We start from the raw sequence: 27,467 nt of genomic DNA on the forward strand, positions 1-27,467 counted from the left end.
TATACTTGAGCCTCGAACGCAGCAGGCGAAGACTTCGGTAACAGATGTAGGATAGAAGATATGAATCTAAAAAACTTCATTAAAATTCAACTATAAGCTAAAAGAAAACACTGTATATGAGATCCCTTCTCTTGATGTCGTTCATGTACAGGCGACTTTTTCTTTTGCCTAGTCGTGGTCGTTCCATGGTATGTCCACATCGCAATCAAAACACAAAAACTTTTTCGCTTTTCGGATGTTCATAGTCATATTCAGCACTTCATTGTGCCAAGAATCTCATAACACATACCACATCAGGTCCAACAATCGTTCAACTAGAGGCGGAGAGAGCCAAGAAGTAGCGAGCTTCACGCGAGAAAAGGCCAGCCAGAAAGACGAGATGGGAGCATATATGAATATCTGGTGATGGGTATTCGCGTATCACCGGTTCGGATGAAGTCTCATGCTCAAGGAATGTCGAAAACGGGCTTGAGCTTCTTGACCAGACCCCACTCCTCCATCGTAACCTCAGCGCGGTAGAACTCCTTCAATGTGTCGATACTGGCACGAGAGATAACGGAATAGAGTTGATCCTTCTCCTCGAGCTGACGGCCGTACATGGGCTGGTTGGGACCCTCAACCTTGACAGCAACTGAGGGCTGACCCTTCTTGCAGACAGGGATGGGCTTGTGGTCGCGCTCGATGGATGTTCTGTAAGGCTAGTTAGTATATGAATAGCTATTGGTTCATTGGAGGAAACTTACACTCTACCAATGTTGATGATTTCCTTTTTACCATCAGCATTGGTCCGCACAGCGGCCAGCGGGGTGTGCATCCGCAAGCTACCCTCAATGACATCAATACCAATGACAATGGGATCCTTCTTGTTGAAGACAGCAACAGGGCTGATAACACAGGGGAAAACAGCAAGCAGCTTGCTCTCCTCCTTGCGCTGCTCAGTCAGCTCCGCCATGTGCTTGGTGAAGTCATCGAACAGGTGGTAGATAATGTCAGCAGTGAAGATCTTGACACCAACATCAGCAGCGTAGGCAGCAGCATCCTTGTCAACCTTAACATCAAAGCACAGCATCACTGCGTACTCCTTGGCCTTCTCCAACATGGTTCCAGCCATCATGACGTCGCGCTTGAAGACAGGACCAATAGAGATGTTGGCCACGGGGATCTTGGAGACCTTCAAGAACTCCAGAAGGGCCTCCAGGGAACCCAGAGTGGAAGCTTGGACAGTGACACCACGGTTATCGGTAGAGACACGGCTGAGGAGGTTCTCAAGATCAGACATGATCTCGTCCTCTAGGTCCTCCTCATCATCATCAGGACCCACAACCAACAGACGGGAACCGGCAATAGCATCCTCCAGGTCGTTGGCAGCGATCTTAACACCCAGCGCAGCCTTGACCTCCTTGTTGTGCACGTACTGAGACTTCAGACGCAGTTCCTTAAGCGGTGCCGGTGTTAAGAGTGCTCGGATATTGGTTGTGATAGCACCATTCAGACCACACAAAACGATCCGGTCACCCTCGCGCAGAATACCGTTAGACAGGACAACATCAATGGTGGTACCAAGACCCTCAATGACCTTGACTTCCAGAACGGTACACTCGACCTCAGACAAGTACATGAGGGAGTTGGTCATACGCTCCTGGGACAGGGTGGTGAGAAGCTTCAGCATGTCAGGGATACCCTCACCAGTGTGGGCAGAGGTGGGAACCAGGGACACGTTGCGGGCCATGGACTTGTTCTCGAAGAAGAGTTCGGAGTTGAAACCCTGCTCAGCGAAGGCGAGCTTGGTGGCCTCCAGACGGGTGCGGAACTCGTTCTGGACACCCTTGTTCTGCATTCTCAGACTGTCCTCGAAACCGTTGTTGTCAATCTTCTTCCAGCCGTACAGACGATCGATCTTGTTCAGGGCCACAATGAAAGGAGTCTTGCGGTCACGCAGCAAGCGCATGGATTCCAGAGTCTGGGGCTCCAAGCCGTGCATGATATCGACAACCAGAATGGCAATGTTGCAAAGAGAAGAACCTCTTGAGCGCAGGTTGGAGAAAGACTCGTGACCAGGGGTATCGATGATCAGGAGACCGGGGACCTTGAACTCGAACTTGCCATCCTTGTTTACAACGGCGGTCTTCTGCTTCAGGGCATCGACGGGGAAGTAAGTAGCACCAATCTGCTGGGTAATACCACCAGCTTCGCCCTCCTGCACGTTGGTCTGACGAATCTTGTCCAGCAGCTTGGTCTTACCAGTATCGACGTGACCAAGAATACAGCAAATGGGAGAGCGCAAGTTGTCCTTGGAGCGAGCCGCAAGAGCCTCCTCGTGCTGCTTCTGTCTCCGATCAGCAGCCTCGGCCTTCCTCAGAGCAATAGCTCTTTGGTTAGCAGAGCGCTCCTCATCCTCGGAGGAAGAATCGGAGTCGGAGTCAGAGTCGGAGTCTTCATCAGAATCCTCTTCCTCCTCTTCTTCTTCTTTCTCTTCCTTCTTCTTCTCTTCGGCAGCACCATTAGCAGCGGGCTTCTCCTCCTCGTCATCGGTAGCAGCGTCCCAGCTGTCCTTCACATCGTCATCCTCCTCGGCAGCCTTCTCCCAGTCATCAACAGCATCGTCATCCTCGACAGGAGCCTTAGCAGCAGCGGCCGCAGCTTCAGCCTTGGCCTTCTCCTCAGCTTCCTTTTTCCGGCGCTCATCCTCAGCTTCGCGCTGAAGGCGGGCACGCTCGGCCGCAGCTTCAAGGTCGACCTCCTCCTGCTTCTTGCCACCCTTCTTCTTGCGATTCTCGTAGACAGGGCGCTTCTTATCGGAAGTGCCCTGCTCAAGACCAGCAACCTTACCAATACCGGCCGCAAGCATCTGCTGCAGGTGTCTCTCATTGCGATCCTTGGCCTCCTTCTGAGCCTTGGTAAGAAGCTTGCCCTCCTTGCGCAGCTGCTCCTTCTTCTCGCGTTCGCGCTCTTTTCTCAATGCACGAGCAGCCTCACGCTGAGCTTCGGCCTCGGCCTCCTTGCGCTCAAGCTCTTCAAGGGCCTTCTTCTCCTCTGCGGCGATACGCTCTTCCTCCTCACGCTGCAGGCGAAGCATCTCCTGTTGCTTCTGGAGAGCAGCAAGGTGGGGCGGGAGCTTCTTCTTCTTGCCTCCAGTCTCGACAGGAGCCGCGGCGGCTTCGGCTTTCTTAGCTTCGGCGGCGGGCTTAGCAGCCTCGGCCTTTTCTTGGGCGGGTGCAGACTTCTTCTTCAGGGCAGCCTATAACCAGATGATGTGTTAAGAAATATCCAGTACGTCGCAGACAAAGATCCATTTAAGACATACCTGTTCCTTCTTTCTTTGCTTCTCACGCTCTTTCTTCTCCTTCTCCTTCTCCTTCTTGGACTTTACACGGAACTCGCCCTCCTCGGGCTCTGCAGCTGGAGCGGGAGCGGCTTGCTTGACGGCCTTCTTGGGCTTGCCGGCAAATACGTCGTCGTCATCAAAGTTGCCCTCCTCGGGCACCTTGCTAGCAAGGTCGACCGCAGGCTCGGCAGCATCCTCACCTTCAACGAAGTCGTTGGCCTGCTTGTTCTTCTTCTTCTTCTTTTCCTTGTTCTTGCGCAGAGCAGCCATCAGACCACCAGCGGCAGGGGCCTCCTCATCATCCTCGGCGGCAGCAGCATTCTCAGTCTGGTCGTTGGTGGGGGTCTCAACGGCAGGAGCCTCCTCGCCGAGCTCAGCCTCCCAGTCCTGGTCCTGGCGCTTGTTTCCCTTCTTCTTGGGAGCCATAGTGTCGGTTGCAAGGTAATTTTAGGATTTTTATGTGTTTTGCGTTCTTGGGGTTCCGGATCGGAGGGCGATCGGAGGGACGCTGTGGGCGCACAAACGGAGCTAACCGTTCACTTGCGGGATGTAGTCGGTGAATATGGATTCGCGACCACTTAATTTAGGAATGGAACTGTTGAAATAAAGTTCCGATTCCTGAAAACTCGAATCCCCAGAAAAGAAAGGCGGGATTTGGTGGACCAAGGGGAGTTGGGGAGAGAAAAAGAATTTCGGGAGAAGAATCACTTTCGGTGGGGAAACAATGCAAGCTGACTTCACGTCTTAACGCCACTGGGGCTCGATTTCTTTCCAAGTATAGGACTTGATATACACTTGACTTTTGTCATTCATTTTAATACTTTAAATTGCGCTCGTCAGGAATCACTAGGTTTCTTTATTTCTCATTGAAGCGTCAATAACGTTCTTAAATTGGATGTCTTATCGCTATGGTGCTGCTCTTTGTGTAATCTTCGTGGGACAAGGCTTCTTCGGATGATCGGAATCAAATGGATATATCAAGCATTTTTCGCAGCCAGGCAATCACTGCTTCTGTCGATAGCTTCCCCACAACTTGGAGTGCGAGTTGGTTAAATAACTCTTCGGTAGGATTGGACCCCAGATGCTCTACAGCTTGGATGGCAAGCTGGTTGAACAACTCCTCTGCTGAAGGTGATCCTGGGGGAGATTCTAGGGATGTGATCAACCTCTCAAGAAACTCTGGACCATGTTCTGCCAGACGAGTAAGAATATCCCCATCAATATGAGGGCCAGTCAAATCGTGTGGTTTCTTATGTCGCTGGTGCTTAGAGCTAAACGGGCAAAGGGTCCGATCCTTGTAGCAGATGTTCTGCAGGAATCTCAGCAGTTTCAGCTCCTTGGTATCAGGCAGAATAAAACGATAGATAGAGCCAAGGACTGTGAATCCGTACAAGCTGCCGTCGGTCTTGTTTCCGGGAACAAAACGTAATACTGATTCGGAGAGATGAGCCTCTGAGACGGTGCTTGGGTGATCAATATCGTTTAGCATGGTAGCACAAACACGGCCACCACGGTGGCTCATGTATATGAGGGGTTTATCGCCCTGCGAGACCATATGAGTCAATCCATCGCGTTCGATGTGATCCCAGGAGCGGGGAACCAGTGCAGCGCTCCCATCAGAATGATAATCGATTTCATACACCATCCACGAGTGTCGTGCAGTCAATGCAAGTATGAAATTCCCATGGATGGAAATGGAAACTACTGTGGAAGGAAGTTGTTTTGGAGCGGTTCGTTGCCACGTTGTAGTTGCTGCCTTAGACGACATAGGGATCAGGCAGTTGCCCGCGCCAATGATGAGACTATCTTCGTAGGCTGCCAGTGCATTAATCTGTCCTTGCACAACTCGAGTAAACTGAGTCGAGCACTTGATGTTGCGTGAACCGGGTGGATCTTGTCGAGGGGCGAGTAGGATTAGTCTGCCCTGGTGAGATTCAGGGTCAGACAAACCCGGGAGGGATGTGCCAATGGCAACCATGTAATAGGTTTTTCCATCTCTCTCAAAAGTCCAATCCAAGATGCAAGTGACTGTCTCTCCACGAGCAGACTCGGGTCTCCACAGCTGATCTGAACTGTCTTCACGCGGCCTGTGGACAACGGGTTCCTGTGAATCCGGATCCACAAATTCGATGAAAGATCTGGCCGTCTTAGTGAGAGGGTCTTCAGGGTCCTCTATACTGTGAATATTGTAGGACACAATTAAACTCTGGAGAATGGTTGAATATGCCATTTTTTGTGGTTTTCCGGGTAAACCGATGCGTCGCGGAACCATCTTAATTTCTCGATTCAGAGAACATAGGAGGAGCTGATGGTCTGCGAAGCAAAATAAATTTCCCAGGGAAGCTTCTGGCTCTGAATTCTGGGTTCCGATAAGATCGAAGCCATGGACAGAAATGGGGAGATATGCAGGCTGAGACAAACGTAAGGTATTGACTAGTGATGAAGGACGGATTGGACTTACGTTGCTCTGGTCTGTGATCCAGACTCGTCGAATAATATAGTCAGATGGAATGCAGTCCGAATTGTACGATACATGCCATAGCTCATCTCCGCATGTTAAGAGGACGAATGTGCCTTTCCCTTTGAGTCGAACGGATGTCGTTCCGATACGACTTGCCTCCTTTTGTTGTAGCCCTGTATACGCTTTGTGTGAGTAATTTCCTATTTGAGATGAGTATCAAACAAAAGTACATACCGATAAAGTTGTCAGCATTGAAATCCACTTCAAATGAGATAAGCATCCCACTTCGCAATCCACAAAGTAGAAAGGCTCGCAAGGAGCCATTTGGTGAAGTGATCCGAATGGTCGCGAAACTTTCGATGACTGTCGACCAGTCGACATTATTCTCAATGACGATAGCTTTCTCAAACAGGAAGCTGATACTATTGTTCTCAATGTAGAAAACATCAATCGTTCCATTGGAGTTACCCAAGAAGATAAAATCCAAATCTCCAAAGGTTTGGAGAGAAATGCAAATGGGTTCTTTGGCAATCTTGACAGACTCACTAACAACTAAACGGACCTGATCACCAGTGGCAACTATGTGACTCATATAGATATGGTTCTGGTCTTCATGCCGCATAGCCGTGATCACTGTTGACTTTAGACCGTCAACAGCTACTGCAAGGATAGCCACATGTTCTTTATGCGGCACGTATGTATTCAAAGAAACGTCGTGGAAAGCGAAAATATGGGTGGCTTCCTCGGTGACTTGAATCAGTAAACCATCAGGTGTACATCCCGCGGCCAAGGTTTGTTTGCTATCCAGTCCTGTCTGTTCCTCATCCAGGGCGCTGATTGGTTCATCCAGATCCAGGTTCAGGTATAGAAGCAGAGTCGAAATAGGGTCAGAAAGCAGGATGTAAACACCCCCGTTCACTATTTCGGGCATGGTCCACATGTCTCTGATACTTGATAATTCATCGATGGGCACGTTGAAGCTCTGTTGAGCCTCCATACCCCATCGATACTCATGGATCGCGCCACCATCTGCTGTGGAAACAGAACAAGCAAAAAGGCGATTGCTAGCAATGCCTCCCTGGGGTGTTATTCGGGTCACTGGGCAGACCATGGTGGCATCGCGGACTGGAGCCCAATTGAAGAATCTCTGTACACACTTCGGGCCAGCTCGAGCTTCTTGCACAAAAAGTCCGCCATCGCCAGTGCTACCAGATGCCAGGATGAAATCACCACCTTGGGAGCCCATGTCGAGTACATCAAATGCCATATCGACGTCACAGTGGATCTGCCCTAGAGAAGTTTGGGTTTCAAGATCTCCCTCATTGCCGAACTCCAGGAGATAAATCCAGCCGTCTTCACGGCAAAGGTAAATTCCATCATGGCTTTGACTGTACAGCCAGTTGCGGGCTGGTCTCGCCCAACGAGTCCACATTGAAGCGGCACTGATGTCTGGATTGGGAGCATGGAGGGGGTATCTTGTAGGGCGATTTCCACCATCGGAGGAGTATACTGCCATGGAAGTAGTGGTCACAACCAAAAATGACGACTTCTTAGTCAACGGGACGATCATAGTAGGCAATCTGTGCTGCTTGCTCAGTTTGAAATCATTTATCTCTGGCTGGCTAGCACTGAGACGTTCGTTGTCTTTCCACGTATAAGTCATAGCATGAGAAACACCATCCCGTTGTACGACCAGAAGTAGAATAATGTTTTTATCGTCGGCAGTCTTCGGGTACAAGAATTCTAGAAACAGGATCGTTCCCTCGGTTTTGTAGAATTTTTCCTACAAAGGTTATCAGTGGTTGATTGCTCAGAGTTGGACAAGAATGTTTAGTACCTCTTCGATAGGATTCAGTTTCTCGTTAGCCATCTGCACTTGAGCTTCATCGGGAGAGTTGAGGCGCATTACCCCGAAGAAGTCTTTCGTCGCACATACAGCGACCGCCCGAGACCTACCCATAATTAGCCGGTAATGCAAAAAAAGACGGATATTCGTACTTTGGGTCAACGGCAAGATGCTTGCCAAATCTCATTTCAAGGCTCACGTTGTATGGAAATGGGCGACGAAAAGTGACGAACTGGTTAGGCCTTGATGGAGAACAATACAGGAACTGCAGCTCCTTCATGTCCACGACAAGTACAAGGATCTGTGATGGACCATACTGCGGGGCCCCAGGTTGGATATGTGCCTCCAATGGAAGCTCCGTGCTCACATTCAAGACTTTGGCTGCACCGATCGACCCTGGGAAATCGGTCTTTTCAGCTACATCCTCGAGACAGCCAGGGCCTGTGGCTTCCTTGATATGAACGCGCTTTTCTCCAACAAAGACAACATCATTGTGGTCCTTGCTTCGAAGACGCGCCGGTAGAATCCATTTGATGACCGGACTGGCGAGCATGGTTTGAGTGAGAATACCATGCATCTCCGGCTCATCGGCAGGAGGCAGACGCGTCCTGCACATGTCGACCATGTTGCGTGAATCGCAAAATCACTAAAAGAAACTATGTTGTTTCAAAAATGGAAGCTTTTGAACGGGTATCAAAGTATTGCGGGGCGGGTGGATAGGGAAGTAGATATGGAAGTAAAAGGGCAGGGTAAAGCCTTCAGCACAGAGCAAAGGGCAGCAGACAGATTAGTAGACGCTTATCCTATTCGGCGATAAGAAGGCGATAAGGTTATGAGCGTCAATTTCAAGCAAAACAGATTGCCAAAGAGTAGTTCCAGGGTTTGCTGACTGGCTGAGAATTGACTTGTAAACAGCAGATGGTCAGGGTATTGATCCAATGATCACGATTCACCATGCCATATATATGGACCAGATAGATGCGATTAAGCATATATTTCATACAGAAATCATCTATTGATACCCCTGTAGAGCCCTATAGTGACTTGGGTTAATATGCGCAGTTGAAGTAGATGGGAGTAGTCCAATTGGAGCATGCATGATGAGACCTACAGCTTGGGCACCTGGAGATCGAGAACCAACTTGACGCGACCGGTGAGAAGTAACATCAAATCGACGATATTCACTGAGTGTAGCTCAAGTATATCGAAATCTGGTAAGCCAAGTCGATGGCTTGAGGTATACAGTAGCTCTCGGTCATCAAGAGCTACTCCTGCGGGGTGATTTTCCGATCGCTGCGGGACCCAGAGGTCAGGGCAGCTAGGAACAGATCGTATCCCTGTATATATTGCTTACTTTTATCTGATGCTTCTGTTTCGTCAATCAGATTGTAGATTGATCATGGGATCGAAGTGGATGTTTTTCTCCAACTGCAAAGCAGGTTGAGGGAATCACGTTTGGTGTTGGTGCCTAAGGCATCCAGGCGGGATCGATTCCACTTAATATGCATATCAACTTCCTCCTGAGTGCTGACTGTCCTCTTCACACTCATTCAGACTCACTATCGATTTCAAACACATAGCTGTATTTTTGTCTTTTGGGAGATCACAAACTCGCCACATTTTTGTGACGTGATTCATACGGGCCAAGTGATTAAACTCAGGGTAAATCCGTATCGAGCGAGCCCTGATGGCCTGAACTCCTCTTGCTAATTCCAAGATATACTTCGCTTGTTTGCTCAATCTTCGTGTCATTGAAGAACCCTCTCGGCTTTCAGCTTGTGGGTGACATAGATTTTGAGAATGGCTCTACCTAACGATGAGGATCGCTATGAGAGCTTGGCAGAGGTGGCCCTCTCCCTTGATAATGAGAAGCTCTCGGATTCTTCGGGTGAGACATCTGAACAGCTGTTGGAGGTAAAGATGAAAGAGGAAGCCCGATCAAAAAAAGCAGAGGCGATCCGCCAAGCATGCCGCTCTCGCGACATGGAGGCAATCATCTCCTATGCCGTAAGTGAGGGTGGACTTTTGGAGGATGAGCTCCGACAGGAAGCGTGTAAGATACGAAGTGAAATTGTCTGCTTAGCAATCGCTTACGTGCTAGAATAGGGCCTATTCTTCTGCAATACGACAAAGATACACCACACGATGACCTGAAGCCATCAGAGGAACTCCCACCGCATACCGATGAGGAGCAAGTTCAACTGGATGTTAATCGGTCATTTGTGTATTACCCAAATAACCTTCCTGCAGAGAATATTGCAGCAAAGAAAGAGCAATTATCAGCTTTGATCACCAAAGTCCTTCGAAACTACCCTATGCTATGTTATTTCCAGGGTTATCATGACATCGTTCAAGTCTTTTTCTTGGTTCTGGGGAATCAACACGCCGCATCAGTTATGGCCCACATCTCCCTTTTCCGTATCAGAGATTACATGCTCCGGACACTATCTCCGGCTATCAAACATTTGCAACTCATACCTGCAATCATTGAAACAGCCGATCCTGCATTGCGACAACACCTCGCCCACATTCAGCCTTTCTTTGCTCTTGCCGCCACCCTCACGCTCTACGCGCATGATATTCAGGAATACAGCGATATTGCAAGGCTTTATGACTTTTTACTGGCAAAAGAGCCGGTGGTCTCTATCTACCTGTTCGCAGCAATTATTTTGTCCCGCAGGAAAGAAATCTTGGATATTCCTCTGGATGAGCCAGAGATGCTTCATTTCACCCTTTCAAAGCTGCCACAGCCACTGGATCTAGATAACCACATATTGTGTGCAGAGCAGCTCTTCAGGGACCACCCTCCGGAGACTTTGCCATCTGGAATATGGAGGAGCATCTCACAATACAGCGTGCTCAAGACTTCTAGGGGGTCATTTTCAAAATACTCCGTTGAGGAGGCGGTGAGGCTATTTGAGAAGCAAAACCGACAGCTTCGTAATGAGGAGCTTCGAAAGCAAGCCCTTGAGTTTACATGGAAGCATCGGCGGACGGTTGGATCTGTCGCACTGGCTGTGTTAGTTGGTATGGCATCCTTCTACATCCGTAGGAAGGGAATGGATACTTCAATCTGGTCCTACATCGGACGAGTCCAGGCATTTTTTGTCTGATTGGTTTTTATGGTTTATAATAAAAGCTCTGTCTTCTATGGCTGCCAGGCTGGCACTTGCGTTTGGGTTGGATATTAGATTTTGAAATGTATAATACTAGTACGGATTAGAATGGTTCCCTGAACTCGGGGCGAACCCTTTGAATGCATCTTTAATTTCAAACATTCAAGTGCTTTGCCAGCTATGATTTCTCTCTAAAATTGCAAAGTTCATATCAGTTCATTGAATGACGAATCCATGTTCAGGGATTGTTGTAGGACAAAAACTGACCACCAAGTTTATAGATCCCGCCTGAGGGAAGACGTGAGATTTATATAGAGTGCTCTGATCCATGAATTGCCAATTATATTCTGTCGTCTCCAAGGACGGGAGTTCTTTCACTAAACCGGAAAGCACATCAAATTATCAAATAAAACATGACTAACCGTATCAAATTTAAAGAAAGTACAGATGTGAGTGACGTTCGAATCTTACTGTATATGACTTTCACGTGTGGCTGAAAGTGTGGCGCTGTCCCGGGGAAAGCTGATGTGTACACTTTCCAACTCCCCGATAACAATCACCTTTCCCAACTCAACACATCCACGATGGCGAACAGGGGTTATGATGTTGTAGTCGATGTGGATGCAGAGGTATTTCCGACCCTATTATTCTGAAAATGATCATCATCTCATAAATCACAGGGTGACCTCGGCCACACCGACCTACAAGAGGACCTTGAATTCCATTCGTCCAGTGAGTGCCACACCAAAACCTCAAAGCAAGCATCAAAAATGTCTAACAATTGACCTTTTACAACCAGACTTCGAAAACGACCAACGCACCGCAAAAGCCCACACTGACTCGGCTCCGTTCCTGGGCGGCTCCTCTTCCCGCCGCGACCGATCCCCTGGCGGGACACCTACCAAGCACAGCTGGTGGTCAATCCACTACTACGAGCGGTTCTTTGATGTTGATACAAATGAGGTCTTCCGTCGTTGCGTGGCGACGCTGTACCCTCGTTCAAACTTCCTAGATGTCCTTGAAGGGAACGCGGATCTCTACGGCCCCATCTGGATCGCGACGACTGTCGTCGTAATCCTGTTCCTCACTGGTACTATCTCGCAGTGGTTATCCAACAATGACGATAAGCACTTCGAGTACGATTTTACGTTGCTGTCGGGTGCTGCGGGATTGATCTATGGGTACACGGGCATCTTGCCTATTGCGCTATGGGGAGCTCTGCGCTGGTTCGGGAGCTCGACGGCTGATCTGATCGAGTGTTGGGCTTTGTACGGGTACTCTAACCTGGTGTGGATTGCTGTTGCGCTGATTAGCTGGAGTCCGCTGACGGCGTTGAACTGGGCGCTTGTGGGCGTGGGCTTTGCTTGGACAGCATTCTTCTTGCTGCGCAACCTTTACCCGGTGCTCAATGCTACTGATGCGAAGGCGAGCAAGATTCTACTGGTATTGGTTGTCTTGTTGCATGCTGGCTTGGCTATTGCGATTAAGATTCTCTTCTTTGCGTGAGTTTTGTCTACCCATGGGCTTTCTGCCTGGTTTGTGGTGTTCCATTTGCTAATATGCCCTATAGCCACGCGAGTCCCGTTTCTAAGAAGAATAAGGAGACGGGCAGTGATGATAATAACGATAGTATGCGCCGCATGATGTTCTGAGCTCAAAAGGGTGCGACCTCCAGGCGGCAATGGAGGATGCCTGCTTGGCTCGCGTATCATGGTTTCTCTGCTTACTTTTCGGTAGAGATATACCATGCATGTATTGTATAACTGTAACGGGCATTGTCTGCCTGATTAACCAATGCGCATTGTTTTTTGGAGCCGTTCACTTGTAGCTGCCGTACCTTCACATATTGGAATAGACACGTATCTGGCTAAGTGCGGGGCGATCGCGCGAAAATACTCTAGAACCACTCAAGACTGCCTTGGGACGTAGACTAGGCTTAACTCGGTGACCTCACTGAGCCCCGCAGGATCCTAATCTAATCGATTTACTCAACATTGGAAACGGCGTTTGGCTTGCAAATTTTTTGAATATTTGAACTTTTACTTCAATTCATGGATTGCGACTTGGACCTCGAGAGGAGCCAACTAACAGTAGTACTGCGGCTGTGATTGTTTCATCATTTCTAACGCCATGTAAAAACCTCTCCGTGTCGCATCCCAGCCAAAACCCAGACCTGGAATCGGCACCACAGCACCCCGAGCACAACACCGATCGATAAGCGAATCGTCTATTTGAGCTTCTTCTTGGGGCGGAGCTGGTTGGTGTGACCACACTTCTTCTTGCGGCAGTTGGTGGCACGGGGAGGGAGACGAGCCTATGTTTGATGTCAGTGCCTAGTCATGATGGATGTTGATCCGTATTTCGAATTGTTATTGCTTTCGACGAACGAATGACAGCAATATGCAATATTCAATTGGTATCGCATCGAGGATGTTCAACTTGGTAGGGATTCACGTACGTAGCACTTGCGGCAGATGGACTTCTCGCAGTTGTACTTGGAGGCAAGGGCCTTAAGGGAAGGCTCAATGATACCACCACGCAGACGGAGAACAAGGTGAAGGGTGGACTCCTATAGATTGGAACCAAGTCAGTCACGGTTCCAGACGTGTCGCACGAGTCATTTCGCAAAAGCATCGAATATCGGCAGGTCATCCTCCTCTTTCTTATCTTAAGATCGTTGACGTAGCCCGTAGAAGAATGTCGAAATTCAATTCCACCTTGAATACAGCCCCCACCCAAACCGATATCGAATACGAATGCAAAAGACTTGTCGATGCGGATCGCGAATATCCTCATACCTTCTGGATGTTGTAGTCGCTCAGGGTGCGGCCATCCTCGAGCTGCTTGCCAGCGAAGATCAGGCGCTGCTGGTCTGGGGGAATGCCCTCCTTGTCCTGGATCTTGGTCTTGACGTTGTCGATGGTGTCGCTCGACTCGACGTCGAGGGTAATGGTCTTACCCGTCAGGGTCTTGACGAAACTATATCCAGCCGTATTAGTGGCATTTTCTCAGTTTGTGCGTGTGCTTGCTTCTTCGTTGGTGGATTCGTTGAAGGGTTACGGGATCGCGGGCTCGGAAGTTCAGGATGACCTACATCTGCACTGAAAGCAGGGGAAAAAGAATATGTTAGCTTATCGTGTTCATAGGGACGTCGGGAATGCGTTTCAACGGGTTTCAGGGCACGTACTGGTTGCGATTTTTCGTTGGTGTCGGCGGTCGGTCGCTGTGTTCGAGGCGGAGGAGGCGATTACAATTTGAGGATATCTCGCTTAGAAGAGGTGGGCCAACCACACTTACCCTAAGCCCTAACATTACCACCCGCATCTTGCCGCTTTCAGACACCTCACGTGACCTTCCCAATTTAGGTATTGCGTCATCTTATTGGACGAAGTATAAGTTCAATGGAACTTCATGATATAATCTGTCGCGGAAGGTACAAGGCATTCGTACAGTTACCAAAAACTGGTGTATATTATTAATTGAGCCTTGAAGGAGTCATAGCGCCACGAGTAGTGTTATACATCCCCAACATCCAACCCCATTAGTTGTTCATCTAGTTCATCTATCTCGTCCCCGCTATTCCCATGGAGTCCATCTTCACTACCCAATCCATCTTCACTATCAGATTGCGATCCATACCCCATAAACTCCGAGCGACGTTGATGGTCTTGCCAATTCGCAATCCGCCACTCGGCAGCTGTCACAGCCCGGACCAGTGTATGCAACGAGACGCCGGCCAATTTAGCTGCTATCTCGTGAAATAAGCGTGCTGCCTCAGGAAGTGTTGATTCCCATCGGTATCGACGATACCAGATGCCTGGCCTGGCAGCTATCGTTCCCTCATGGTCTGGGACAATGGGCACTGCGAGTACACTTTCCGTGATTCTCCGTACCATAGCATTAAGTGCTTCCTCCCCATCATCATGAGAAGGTGGTTCTGGACCGGGGTCCTGTGTTTCTGTTTCCTCAAGGGGAAATAAATCGGAGAGCGGATTTGGGTCCCTCGAAGTATCCAACCAGTTCTTCTCATACCAGTCCATGTACTGATCTAACTGATGGGGTTCCATTCCCAATATATCAGAGTCGCGTACTTGAACGGCTTTTTCTTTTCCAATATTCCCCTCTGTGTGTTTCTGAGATTCAAATTGTTGCTGAGCCCGCATCCATTCTTGCCAGTCGATGCCCTGGGCGGCGGGTTCCAAGGCTGTAGCTGGGTGTCTTGGTATATTATCAAACGGGAAGAATAATTTGGTGGCTATGACAATGAGAACTACCATCTGGATCTCAGGCAGCTGGATAGATTCTATACGCTTGTCGTCATTGAGAGAATCTGGATACTCGAAAGTGAAGCCCAGAAGTTTTTGTAGAGTTTTGATGATCTCGTATACATCAACTGCCTTTATGTTAGTTTCATGGAGGCGGTAATCGGGTTACGATTAATACATACTTGGGACTGCCAGTCTTTTGATGTGCCGGTATAAGATGATAGGTGAATTCATTGGAGGTAGCACAATTCCAAACCGGCGTTGGTAAAGGAGCGCCATATCTCTGAGCGCCCGATGTAGAACTTCCACTTTTGGCATTTTCTTCAAAAGAAATTAGTGAGATATTAGCCAAATACACAAATTCAATATCTTACCCTGACAGTGAGGATTGCCTGAAACTCCGGAGGAAGCTGATTTTTGATCTCCCGAGGCACAGCCTTCAATGCTCGGAGATAAGGGATATCCTGGCGCATGATCAATCTGTTGGATGAAATCGGACAGTCAGTAAAAGCCAATGACATATATCATGAGCTATACCAGAGTACTCCAGCGGAAAACTGCCGTCAAATACAGGCAACCCATGAGCAAATTACGTACTTGTGAAGGTCATAGACACAAATTGGAAGCCGCATTAAAACTGCGGCTAGATAACACATAGCCACGGTTTCAGGCATACGAGGCCATGTATGGTATTTTGGCCTGATGGTGAAGTTCGGTTGATCATCTTCCTTCTGCGAGGGCTGGGAGCTGAAAAGCTCAGGCTCACTATCAAGCTCCTCGTCATCTGCGGATTCGTTGATCCTCAATGTGTAGTCTTGGAGTCTTAAAGCCCAGAGGTCACGAACAACACCCTGTTGTATCTATTAGCATTTTTCTCGACGAGTACACATATGTGAATGATATACCTCGAGCTCTTCTGGGAATCCATGGTCATGAATCAGAGCATGACATTGTTTCCATAGGATCAACTGATAAGCCTGCAAGAAAAGGGTTTGTGCCTTCCGACCCCGAGCAGCTATGTGAAACCGTTATTAAAGAACTGGTGCTTTTAAAGAAGTGGTACATACTCCTTCGTGATTTCTCCTCCTTCTCCCTCCTCACCCGATTGATTTTACCCAGGTTTCCGAAATCATCCGCATCTTCTTCAATTTGCCGGCCCTGAATGTATATATTTAGTTTCAGATATCCCTTTGTGCTCGTGGGATTGAGTGATTGAGTATGACAGGGCTCGTGCATACCTCTTGCAAATGGCCGCGACGGCAGAACCAGAGACCATTATCGACATAGTACTTTCGCTCACGGCATGACTCTTGGCCACAAACCCCTCGGGTGACATAGTCCATGCCGAGGCAATGGGTTCATGATGGTTGGGGGATGTTGAGTTTTGACGGTTCGGAACATGATTTTTTTTCTGCCTTTCCCAGCGACCGCCGGTTCTGCATTCGCCGGCTTGCAACTGCGATCTCCCTTTTTGCGTTGAGATTAGCCAGACTTAAGTTGCATATGAGCACTAAGATCTTATGAAGCGATCTGAATTTTACAACTCCATTACATATAGTGGAGCATTTACAGAGAACAAGATCCTAGCAAGGTATACTAAATTATTCGTTCGTCACACTATCATGAGATGCTAAGACTCAGAACTAATCATCGGCCAACATGTACTATGCCAACCAAAGCAATTCTTCTTGTCGATGAAGCCTACATTTCCAAGACCGTTATGAGGGCAAGGAATCCGGAAAGCGCTAAACAGAATAGACCTTGGGTCAATGGCCCAACGGACCGTATTCTTCATCAAAACATTGAAGTTGGAAGTTTGAGGTGGAGCGAGAGAGGGCAAATGCCCAATTTTTTTTAACGTAAAGGTTGACATGACATGCGGAAGATCCAAGAGTATATGGCGTTTAACCGGACTTGGGGGCCTCCTTGGCCTCAATGCACATCTCCTCACCCATGGCAGTCTGGACGATGACGTCTGTAGGTAGATTGTTAGCGGATTTATATATCATATCACTTTATGTAGGTTATACTCACTGACGTCCTTGCCCTCGTCCAACAGGGTCTGCAGCTTCTTGCCAACATCACCCTCGGGAACCTTGCAATCATCCTTGGTGTCACCGTCCTCGGTCAGGAGGGAGAGGAAACCATCCTCGATGTCGAGCTAGATATCAAGTATTAGTAAAAAAGCCAAAACCGGTTGCGTGGCTTGCAGATGGTACTTACAACAGTGTACTCGCGGCGCTGGACGTGGGGGACATCCATGTTGTGGGTGGAGGGAGAGAGATCCTCAAGCTTCTTGCCAGTGAAGATATCGGTAGCGACCAAGTGAACCTTGGCGTGACCGTGCTTGCCAGTCTTGGAGGTGGACATGTCGATAATCTTGCAAGGGCGACCCTTAATGACGACGTGACCGTTCTTGCGCAGAGCGGAACACTGCATAGGGTAGGTGGTCGAGGCACCGGCATCAGCCGACTCGAAGGTAACGTCGTGCTATAGCATTGTCTTAGTCATGGTCGTTCCTTAACAGAGGGTTTGTTCTCCGTGCCGGGCTCGAGAGCGGCAATGGTGCACCCGTGAAAAAAGAGGGGAGAGAGCCTCTAGATGCGGGGCTCACGCGCACATCAAGTGGCTTGAAAGATTGCAGGGTTGGAGGAAATAAGGGAGAAAACACGCAAACAGCAGCTCATACCTCTTCGGTGGACATGGTGGATGATTGGGAGGTGGGTAAGGGGTATAGAAAGACAAGAGATTTGGAGGTGGAAGGGGAGGGAGGAAAGAGGAGTTTTCGTCGAACAGAAAAGACAGAAAAAGGCTTTGTGGTGGGGGGCGTGGTCGCTACTCCGTTTTAGGTTTAGCGTGACCGGGCGCTGTTTGGCTTCAATTACTGGATGTACATAACTAACTACTCCGCCTTTTCATTATAACCTACTTGTTCCTATTTACTGAAACAGATTCCTTAGCTCATCTCTCAAGTCTTTTGAAAGATGTGGCGTGACCGCATTTCGGGTCAATCGACTCCATCGGGAGGTAATCGTAATCCCTCCTTACCCCGACGGTCTTCATCGCAACTCTCCCGAGGCCCCTACAACGCTCGTCCTGGCAATACCTCAAGAACCTCCTCGACCTCATTACTCGTGTCTCCGAGTGATTCGACTACCTCACTTCCAGGAACCGCACGTCCACCCAATGGCACGGGATTGAGACAGTCAAATGCTCAGCGACCGCGTCCGGCGGTAGTTCCCGACCCGCTAGAGGTCTTGAATGGGATCATTCGGAAGGGGCAACAGGAAAAGGATATCCCGCAACTATCTACAAGACCAGAACAACGACCAAAAGAGTTGGTGGCGACAATTGACTTTGAAGGATTGAGTCTGGAGGAATTCGTGGCGAAGGCAGCTCCGACAGCCAGAAAGTTTCCTGGCAGCGACGTCGATGCGCAAACGATTCAACAGTTCGAGCAGGAGCGGGACAAGTTCCAAGATCTCCATACCGCCATTAGTGGCTGTGATGATGTCTCCAAGTCAGTGGAGCTGTACCTGAACGACTTCCAGAATGAGTTGGGAGCGGTGTCCGCGGAGATCGAAACACTGCAAACTCGCTCTACCCAGCTGAATGCGATGCTCGAGAACCGAAGAAATGTTGAGCGCTTGCTTGGCCCAGCGGTGGAGGAGATTAGTATCTCACCGAGAGCTGTTCGTGCGATCGTTGAAGGTCCCATGGATGAAAATTGGGTGCGTGCCCTGAACGAGATTGACGCTCGGACTACAGGCATCGAAGCCAAGGCGTCCTCCTCGGCTGGTTTCAAGGCGATCGAGGATGTACGACCACTTTTGATCGATGTGAAGAATAAGGTAGATAACGTCTTGCGATCCATGTAGACCTTGTGTTGACATGCATAGGCAATCGAACGAATCCGAGACTACTTGGTGTCGCAAATCCGGGCGATGCGATCACCAAATATCAACGCGCAAATCATTCAGCAGCAGCAATTGGTGAGATTCAAGGATCTATATACCTACTTGTCAAAAGTGCATCCGACTCTTGGTGGAGAGATCTGTCAGGCGTACATCAACACTATGCGCTGGTACTATACGTCTAATTTCACTCGCTATCTCCAAGCTCTCGAAAAGATCAAGGTCTATCCTAGTGATCGCAATGAAGTACTTGGAGGTGAATCCTCAACGCACAGAACAGGTAGGGCCAGCAAGCACCTTCCTTCTCAAGCGATACTAATGATCCACAGGGGGTATCCTTCCAGGCGGCCGAGCTGGCTCTGCTGCACATGACCCCTTTTCCTTAGGTCGACGAATTGACGTTCTCCGAAACGGGAACCAGCCTGCCATCTCATCCTACATTGCCGAGGAAGATCAATCCTATCATGGGATCGAAGTGCCGTTCAGAAACTTCAATGTTGCTTTGGTAGACAACGTATCTGCCGAGTACTCTTTCCTTACAGAGTTTTTCTCGCCCTTGACATTCCACGAAATCTCGCGCAAAGCCGGGGAAATCTTTGAACCGGTTTTCACCCTTGGCCGAAACCTGACAAAGAAGCTCATCGAAAATAACAATGACTCACTGGGTGTTTTAATGTGTGTTCGTCTGAACCAGCACTCGGCTTTTGAATTCCAACGGCGTAAAGTTCCTGTTGCAGATTCATATGTAAACGGTATCAACATGCAGCTATGGCCGCGCTTCCAGGTTATCATGGATCTCCATGGAGAGTCGCTCAAACGAGTGGGATCCAATACTGGACGCAGTGCAATGTCCGCTCTTTCCATCGCAGGAGGAGATGATTTGAAACAGTCGTCTGCACCGCACTTTCTGACTCAACGGTTTGGCCAACTGCTCCATGGAATTTTGGTGCTCAGCAGTGATGCTGGGGATGACGAACCCGTGTCAAACAGTTTGGCTCGTCTACGCTCCGAATTTGACTCCCTCCTGGCGAAGTTGAGTCGAAACGGCACAGACGCAAAGTGTAGAGAGCGATTTCTCTACAATAACTATTCATTGATCTTAACCATCATTAGTGTAAGTCCCCCTCTCCCCCCATTTCTCTGTGGAACAGATGCTCATTGAATCTCAGGATACCCAAGGAAAACTAGCGACTGAACAGAGACTCGTAAGTTTTTTCCCTCACTGTTGGTGTTATGTGGTCGACTAATGGTTCTTCAGCATTTGGACGAGATGCTTAAAAGCTGCAACAAGCGTTGATTGCATAGCGGCTTGTATTTGCAATGTAAATTCCCACTAGATCTGTTTGAGCGTTCTCATGTATCTGAATATAAGCATATAATTATCCCTATTTCCGCCCTTTATTGATGTTTTCGTAGCATAAAACGTATGGCGTGATAAAGTACTAAAAATTGCACAGGTGGACTCCGAGTGATCGGCATCTCCACTCCGCGGGGCCTTATCTGCAACTGCCGGTCAATTAGCAACCTGCAGCCCCCCAAGTTTTTTCTCGCAAAGATGCTGGCGCGCGCAATTGCAAAGCGCAGTCCAGTACTTCGTCGCTGTTTTTCCAGTGCACAAGCTTCTCGTGCTGACTTTACCCATGCAGTAAGTTTCATCCAACCATTCTTTATGGCGCAATGCGACCGAGCATGGCCGAACAGCTTCAGGCCGTCAATTAACTTAGTATAGGTCATCGGCGCTGGCGTTGTTGGACTTGCAGTTGCACGACAGCTAGCTGCACATGAAGGTACTTCGACAATCATCCTGGAGCGCCATGATGCACCGGGAACGGAGACAAGCAGTCGCAACTCTGAGGTGAGCACCTACCAGATTTCGATCCCAAAAGCATGGAATACTGGAACCATTGACCTTATTCAATCGGATGATATAGCTGACACGCAACCATCGCATTTCAGGTCATCCATGCCGGCCTCTACTACCCCGCCGACTCCCTTAAAACCAAGCTCTGCATCCGAGGCCGCAATATGATGTATGACCTATGCTCGAAACACGACATCCCCCACCGCAACACAAAGAAATGGATCGTCGCCCAAACGGAAGAACAATGGGAAGCCTGTCTCAAGGTACACAAGCACGCGCAATCCCTAAGCGACGCGCCGACTCGGCTCATCGGCGCGGAGGAAGCGGCCCGTCGCGAACCAGACGTCAAAGCCGATGCAGGCATCGTCGAGAGCCCAACAACCGGCATAGTGGATAGTCATGCGCTAATGACCTATCTACACGGAGACCTCGAGAACAATGGCGGCGACTGCGCGTTCAAGACACGCGTGACGGACGTCGAGTACATCTCCGGCGAAGGATATAAAATCACCGCTGTGTCCGATGAAGATGGATCGATCACTTCCATCACTGCGGAGACACTTATAAACAGCGCTGGCCACGGCGCATGCGCTATCAACAACCTTCTTCTTCCGCCGGACCGCCACCGCACCCCAGCCTACGCAAAGGGTACATATTTCTCCTACGCCGCGTCTCGTCCACGTACTTCGGTCCTGGTATACCCTGCTACGTTACCCGGGCACGGTGGCCTGGGCACCCATCTCACATTGGATATGGGGGGTCGAATTCGTTTCGGACCAGACGTAGAGTGGGTAGACGACCCCAATGATCTGAAGCCTAGTCCTGCGCGTTTGGAGCAGGCGATCCCGGAGATTCTGTCTTATATGCCTGGCGTGGACCCCTCAGCCATTACATTAGATTACTGTGGTATCCGACCTAAATTGAGTCGTGGTGGTGGAGTGAATATGGGGAAATCATTCCAGGATTTTGTTATCCAGGAAGAGGAGGGATTCCCCGGCTTTGTCAATCTGTTGGGCATCGAGAGTCCTGGATTAACGAGCTCATTGGCTATTGGAGAGATGGTTGATGGGATATTATATCGGTAAATATGGGGGTTTCTTTTGCACATAGAAGCGCAGAGCATTGTGAAAAAAACAACCAATGCCAAGTATCTAGACAATGCACAGTCCTATTCATGCGTATGGTCAATTGCATACCAGTCTATTATTAGCTGTGTTGCTGCTACACGGCATGGTACAGTTCTTCAAATTCTATTTGATCATATTCCTAAAGTCGTGGAGGCACGAAGAAGATCGGCTTTTCCGAAACCATGTAAGTCGCAATCACTCTTTACCATATGACCACAAATTATAGCATTTTGATTCGCATAAGGTCTTTCCCGGTGGAATTATGGGGTTCGGGAATTCCGACCATAAAAACCGGGGTAGCTAACCAGCTACTAACTTACTATCTCATCCTAATCCATCCTCTCAAATTATTTTCACCCCTGCATAATCCCTCAACACAAGCAACATGCAAATCCTTGGCCTAGCGAACGGAACCATCAATGGAAATTCGGAGATTCTTCTCAAGGCCGCCTTAAAAGCTGCGGAGAAGGCCGACCCCTCCATTACAACATCATGGATCCATGTCCCTTCCGTCTCTGTACCCAGAAACCCTAAACCTCTGGAAGGTGCACAAGACGTCAGTATGGGAACCATTGGCCAGACCGGAGTCGGCGGTGACACCGTCCCGGATGACCGCAGCGATGTCCTCAATGCAATCCTAGCAGCCGATGCTCTAATCTTCGCAACCCCAATCTACAGCCACCAACCAGCAGGAACTCTTAAAACTCTGGTCGATCGAATTCTGGGTCCATTTACCGATGCCGCATTTGTCCAGCGAGTACTCGATTCTCAAAAAGCTGGCGAAAAGACCTACCAGCATATCAAGGTTGATAAGCGGATTACCAAGCCCAGAGTAGCTGCCTTCATCGCTGTAGGTGGCTCGCCCTTTAACGAGCAAGTTACAATGGCACTGCCTACTTTGCACCAATTTGTCTATTCTCTTCATGCAAAGGTAGTCGACCAGCAAGTCTTCCGAGGCTACGGCCGTCCTGGTTCAGTTTTATTGCGCGGTGAAGCGATCAAAAGAGCGGCAAAGATGGGCGAGAATGTGGCAAGTCAAATTGGGAAAACTTTCGACGAAGCGGACTATCTTGGTCCGAAAGATCCTGCAAGCTGTCCGTACTGCCATATGACCAAAGTGGAGATCGATTATACTCAGGAGAATGATGTTGGTTGTATTACGTGTGGAGCCCGGGGAAAGCTTGTTGTTGGAGAGAATGGACGGATCCAGCCTGTTTGGGAGACTGATTCTACATCAAGTTGTATTACTTTCAAGGGCAAGCTTAAGCATCTTGATGATCTTCGTGATGCGGCGATGGAGGAGGGGCCGGCGATGGAGGTTCAGTCGATTAAGGAGGAGCGAGAATGGTGGGCTCGGGTTGATATCGCCAAGGTTCCATTGACAAGCCAGTCTGACAGGATTCAGTCTCACATTTGAGCTCATGAGGAATTGATGGAACCACTTCAGCGGACAAGAATCTGCTTGTTTAACGGTACCTCTTGCAATTGGGCAAGGGTGTTAGAACATTCGAAGAGGCCTGGTTTTAGACGGTGGTTCTGTTCTTTACCCTTTGATAGACTCGGAAACGAAAATGTAGAATATAATAGAATGAATAGTATAGACTTTATATCAATTTATTACTTCAAAACAGCATTCTTCATGGGCACTTCATTTCAAGGTATGCACAAATGTTTGTCAAGTCAAGAGATTTCAACCTCAATAATTTTGAATTAAGCAACCGCACATCAGGTTCAGCTCGACTCTCACTTTCATCATACACTCTCTCAGATCAACCTGTCCCAATAAACGATCACACCCTTAATTCAGATAAACATCCTTTAATTCCCATCCAAAAGATGAAAAGAAGCCAACACCTGAAACTGAATAACATCTCCCACATCCACAGAGTGACTGAACATTTAGCAGCTTTATCCAATTTAATCCTATACTGGAGATTGGTAGGATTTCATTAAAACACTTCGGGTCTATCGGAGGCGAGACCATGGGAACAAAATTTGTTCCTCGCATTGGTCGACTAGAGGAAGTGGCCGCGGATACCTTCTATGTCACTTTGATGCCCAATCTCGGATGTTAGTGACGAAGATTGTAGTAGTAATAAGGCCTACTAATGGTCACTGACCTGATTGCCCTCCACCTAGCCGATCCTAATGTTACCAAGTTGCTACGCTGCCCTAGGGATTGACGTCCACATCGGAGCAAATCACAGATTTTGGCTTGCTTTAAACCGGAAAACACTTGCTGTCCAGGTGATGCATACCTGCACTCTTTGCAACTATCCGTGTAGACCTGGTTTGATATTTTCCTTGTTAGTCTCCGGTCACGAAATATACAAGTCACTAGCCTGCACTTCCAGGCTTTCTGTACTGACTTTTTCTCTTTTTTATTCATCTGCCTTATTCTGATTTAATTAGATAGATCCGGGATACAATTAATATACAGAATATCATGATATTAGACCTTAGTCATCCAACAGCCAAGACCGGCTCATTCTACATCCATCAACACATCACTCATAATATGAAGCACATACGAAAATTTCTTCACACTCCACTCTCCAGAATCCTTGAGAAGACTCGCGTAATCTAGAAAAGTTCTTCGAGCAGACTGATACCCCCCTTGAAACGGAACTCCACGAAGATAAATCGTAGCACCATTGCGAATAAAATTGACCGCCGCGTCATCCGTCGGCGAGAATGTTTGGCTTCCTCTGGGTTCCATGAAACTGGTGAATCCTTCAGTTCCAACCTGGCCCCAGTCGATATCGTCCATCAGGTCGATAGAACCAACACCAGAAGGGGTGCTTGCGGAATTGGGGACCATGAATGTGTATAGACCTAATACTAGAGCGGCGGAGAAGACTGCGAAGACAGAATGAAAGGTTGGATGGTCGGACGCTTTGCGGTTGACCATTGCTTTATAGATATGTGCTGCGTGTAGGCAGGCCCGTCTAGCAGCGGGGGTCTGCGACCACTGAGCGATATCATCGAGGGCTTTTCGCGCGGGAATAGGACCGGCTCGACCAGCTGCGAATTCGAAGATCTGAATGTCAGCCGTGAGAGTCATGCACATGTGGTGCCACATGACGAGGGCGTTCGGGCTGAGTTGAAGAAGTGATTCGCCATAAAATGTTGATATTTGTGATTGAAGGGATGGGAGACACCGGGCTCGACCGTCCATGGCGTATGTGTGACAGGGTGCGAAGGGGTAGCTGGCACGATTGGAGAGAAGTCGGTGATAAGCTTCTGATTGACGTAATTGGACCATTGCGAGTACCGCTTGAATGCTGAAGTCGTCCATAGGGCCTTCTAGGGTGGGAATGTTGATGTTTTCAGACGGTGCCAGCACCGTTGAAGCGAGGATTCTCTTGCCACCGCGGATGAGTTGAGTCCATCGCATGGAAGAGTGTGCGCGGAAGAGAGCTTCGTGGCAGGGCATGATGATTTGTATTGAGTCGGGGGCAATAATTGGACTGTTTGAAAGCAGAGATGAATACCAAGAATCCAGAAGAAGGAGACCGATGATAACTCTATTTGATAATTAGTAGGTTTCGACAAGGACAAGGAAAGGGGTCTTTGCCTCTTGGTAGATTCGACTTTACTCCAGGCTTTCCATCGCATGTCAATGTCAGGTACACTTTCGAAAAGTGTCATATCAAGTATTTGGCCCTCAGTAGCAGCGAAGAGTCCATTCCTCTGGGCAATCTACAAAAATTAGTATCAACAAGAGGCGTATCCCATGGCAAGCTTTACATACCGACATAAGGTTGACATAGAGCATTTGGCATTGCTCTAAATGGGACTTCTCCTTCAAATCAATCAGTGGTGATAACTTATGAAGGTATTACAAGGGGGACTCACTCCTGTCAACACTGCCAAGTTCAAGAAGAGAAAAGCAGTGGCATAGATAGACACAGTATTAGCCGGGCTTTCCCCACCTACAGTGTATCTAGCCAGCTCAGATGTGATCTTCTCAAGCATATGCTTGGAAGAAAATATCAGTATGTCTCACAATACAGATAGATTGGGGTGCTAACCGTAAAATTCCGTAGAACAAAAGTCGCCGTACCCTTGGTTCCCATAAGCATCATTCCAATGAGACACATCACATAGAGGAGGGACGGGCGCGTTCCCTTTGCAGAAAAGGTCGGGAGGTGAACAAACGGCACAAGAGGATGGAATTTCCGAAAGAAAAGGTCTAATGCCATGTCCAAAACCTCCGCCGGAGGAAAATGAGGGAATGATGTAGAAGTTGAGCCAGACATGGCAGGGGATGGAATATCATTTCTTAAAGCCTGCATTTGCGAAAAGGGAAATGGCGTCTGGGCAAATGCTGCCTGCAAAGAGCGTCTGCAATTATCATCCACCCCATATCGAGACCCTTGAACCAAGTTGATATCACTGGGCAGATTCGAAGGTTTGATCGAAAACACATTGTCAATATTAGTGTAGACAATATCTCGCCAAAGGCTATTCACCAGCCGACCATGATTCGTTGGCGCAAGCCAGCACCGCTGTACCCTGGAAAATCGTTCATTAGGAATATTGTCACCTCCAGACTGGCCACTGTCAATTGAACGTCGATTCTGGGGATCTGGAGTCATCACGACATTGTCTCCCATTAACGGCAAATGGCCCATATCCAGCGATCCATGATTGGATCCTCCATCTGTGCGAGGCTCAAGCCACAATTGCAGCATATCGTTCGGTACATCCTCGAACCCTGCACTAACTTGCTGCATGGTTTGATCTGAAGGAGTCACTTCGTTCCAGCTGAAGTACTGCTGCTGGTCTTCAAACATGGGGTGGATATCAGAATCAGCTCGGCCTTGCTGTGCCGAGATATTCGCGAGAAAGTCTAACGGGGAATGTGGAATCCCGGGAGTTGAAAGCGACATATCCCGGGGGACTGGAACATTGGTGGTTTGATGCGCATCTGCACCAATGGGAGGTAACAAATGCGTCCCATTCTCTATACCAGGGCCAGCCATCATCGGCGATGCTCCGGATACAGTGGAGGGGTGTCGATTTGATGCATTGTTTCCACCTAAATCTTTCGACTTGGTCCCAGTAGCTGTGCCTTGATTATGGCCTTTGGCATGGCGACTCAGGACATCGCTGTTTTAATCATTAGATTACCGCTATAATAAAATGTGGATATTCAATCAAGAAATTCGCGTCTCAGTAAATAATCCTACCTTCGGGAAAAGCTTTTATGACAAACATTGCACTCGTAGGGACGTTCTTTGGTGTCTAGATTGACGCGTCAGAATATAATTAATTTTCATGCAGTCCGGGGAAACTGACGTGACCGCTCGTGGCGTTTGAAATGCTCTGTCTTCTTGAACCGGCGGTCACAGATGGTGCACTTTCGAAGGACCATGACGGATATATGAAAATGTTTTCACATCACCGAGAAAATGATATCTCTCATTGAAGGGTGAGCAAAATAAGAAAAACAGCTCTTTTCCCACCGGTTGGGAGACGGAAGAGGGGGGAACCTTAGTCAGCTCTTGGGGGGTTAACCCGATCTCATCTTCACAAATGACATTCCT

At 48.6% G+C, this 27,467-nt stretch overlaps 11 protein-coding genes across 11 annotated transcripts; 6 read left to right on the forward strand and 5 right to left on the reverse strand.

Annotated features, from left to right (window-relative positions):
- Positions 1 to 446: 446 nt before the first annotated feature.
- N7520_011710 (putative mitochondrial translation initiation factor IF-2) lies at positions 447 to 3,751 on the reverse strand (the record flags this gene model as incomplete). The annotated part of the gene is made up of 3 exons (XM_057145643.1): positions 447 to 690; positions 744 to 3,238; positions 3,305 to 3,751. 3 exons carry the CDS (start codon positions 3,749 to 3,751, stop codon positions 447 to 449), a joined length of 3,186 nt encoding a protein of 1,061 aa, XP_056991397.1.
- Positions 3,752 to 4,289: 538 nt separating this feature from the next.
- On the reverse strand, positions 4,290 to 8,257 carry thtA (the record flags this gene model as incomplete). Its single annotated transcript, XM_057145644.1, has 5 exons — positions 4,290 to 5,735; positions 5,787 to 5,959; positions 6,021 to 7,569; positions 7,624 to 7,738; positions 7,785 to 8,257. 5 exons carry the CDS (start codon positions 8,255 to 8,257, stop codon positions 4,290 to 4,292), a joined length of 3,756 nt encoding a protein of 1,251 aa, XP_056991398.1.
- Positions 8,258 to 9,432: 1,175 nt separating this feature from the next.
- N7520_011712 (TBC domain-containing protein) lies at positions 9,433 to 10,745 on the forward strand (the record flags this gene model as incomplete). Its single annotated transcript, XM_057145645.1, has 2 exons — positions 9,433 to 9,685; positions 9,739 to 10,745. 2 exons carry the CDS (start codon positions 9,433 to 9,435, stop codon positions 10,743 to 10,745), a joined length of 1,260 nt encoding a protein of 419 aa, XP_056991399.1.
- A 587-nt stretch (positions 10,746 to 11,332) lies between these two features.
- Positions 11,333 to 12,400, forward strand: N7520_011713 (Yip1 family protein; the record flags this gene model as incomplete). The annotated part of the gene is made up of 4 exons (XM_057145646.1): positions 11,333 to 11,377; positions 11,429 to 11,480; positions 11,548 to 12,250; positions 12,319 to 12,400. 4 exons carry the CDS (start codon positions 11,333 to 11,335, stop codon positions 12,398 to 12,400), a joined length of 882 nt encoding a protein of 293 aa, XP_056991400.1.
- Positions 12,401 to 14,263: 1,863 nt separating this feature from the next.
- On the reverse strand, positions 14,264 to 16,356 carry N7520_011714 (TFIIB-type zinc finger domain-containing protein; the record flags this gene model as incomplete). Its single annotated transcript, XM_057145647.1, has 7 exons — positions 14,264 to 15,141; positions 15,196 to 15,334; positions 15,388 to 15,493; positions 15,611 to 15,864; positions 15,919 to 16,028; positions 16,081 to 16,171; positions 16,252 to 16,356. The coding sequence occupies 7 exons, from the start codon at positions 16,354 to 16,356 to the stop codon at positions 14,264 to 14,266; spliced, it is 1,683 nt and encodes a 560-aa protein (XP_056991401.1).
- A 561-nt stretch (positions 16,357 to 16,917) lies between these two features.
- On the reverse strand, positions 16,918 to 17,717 carry N7520_011715 (Eukaryotic translation initiation factor eIF-5A; the record flags this gene model as incomplete). Its single annotated transcript, XM_057145648.1, has 4 exons — positions 16,918 to 16,988; positions 17,048 to 17,174; positions 17,237 to 17,503; positions 17,703 to 17,717. The coding sequence occupies 4 exons, from the start codon at positions 17,715 to 17,717 to the stop codon at positions 16,918 to 16,920; spliced, it is 480 nt and encodes a 159-aa protein (XP_056991402.1).
- A 280-nt stretch (positions 17,718 to 17,997) lies between these two features.
- On the forward strand, positions 17,998 to 18,891 carry N7520_011716 (uncharacterized protein; the record flags this gene model as incomplete). Its single annotated transcript, XM_057145649.1, has 1 exon — positions 17,998 to 18,891. The coding sequence occupies one exon, from the start codon at positions 17,998 to 18,000 to the stop codon at positions 18,889 to 18,891; it is 894 nt and encodes a 297-aa protein (XP_056991403.1).
- A 198-nt stretch (positions 18,892 to 19,089) lies between these two features.
- On the forward strand, positions 19,090 to 20,089 carry N7520_011717 (uncharacterized protein; the record flags this gene model as incomplete). The annotated part of the gene is made up of 2 exons (XM_057145650.1): positions 19,090 to 19,207; positions 19,257 to 20,089. The coding sequence occupies 2 exons, from the start codon at positions 19,090 to 19,092 to the stop codon at positions 20,087 to 20,089; spliced, it is 951 nt and encodes a 316-aa protein (XP_056991404.1).
- Positions 20,090 to 20,482: 393 nt separating this feature from the next.
- Positions 20,483 to 21,873, forward strand: N7520_011718 (NAD(P)/FAD-dependent oxidoreductase; the record flags this gene model as incomplete). The annotated part of the gene is made up of 3 exons (XM_057145651.1): positions 20,483 to 20,572; positions 20,657 to 20,782; positions 20,884 to 21,873. 3 exons carry the CDS (start codon positions 20,483 to 20,485, stop codon positions 21,871 to 21,873), a joined length of 1,206 nt encoding a protein of 401 aa, XP_056991405.1.
- A 427-nt stretch (positions 21,874 to 22,300) lies between these two features.
- Positions 22,301 to 23,332, forward strand: N7520_011719 (flavodoxin family protein; the record flags this gene model as incomplete). The annotated part of the gene is made up of 1 exon (XM_057145652.1): positions 22,301 to 23,332. One exon carries the CDS (start codon positions 22,301 to 22,303, stop codon positions 23,330 to 23,332), a length of 1,032 nt encoding a protein of 343 aa, XP_056991406.1.
- A 1,068-nt stretch (positions 23,333 to 24,400) lies between these two features.
- On the reverse strand, positions 24,401 to 27,295 carry N7520_011720 (FTFMHR domain-containing protein; the record flags this gene model as incomplete). The annotated part of the gene is made up of 7 exons (XM_057145653.1): positions 24,401 to 25,442; positions 25,493 to 25,617; positions 25,670 to 25,720; positions 25,774 to 25,896; positions 25,950 to 27,030; positions 27,111 to 27,165; positions 27,220 to 27,295. The coding sequence occupies 7 exons, from the start codon at positions 27,293 to 27,295 to the stop codon at positions 24,401 to 24,403; spliced, it is 2,553 nt and encodes an 850-aa protein (XP_056991407.1).
- Positions 27,296 to 27,467: the final 172 nt, after the last annotated feature.

The sequence above is a fragment of the Penicillium odoratum genome, assembly GCF_028828045.1.
Source record: "Penicillium odoratum strain IBT 22623 chromosome Unknown utg000008l_segment0_segment0, whole genome shotgun sequence".
NCBI classification, from domain to species: domain Eukaryota; kingdom Fungi; phylum Ascomycota; class Eurotiomycetes; order Eurotiales; family Aspergillaceae; genus Penicillium; species Penicillium odoratum.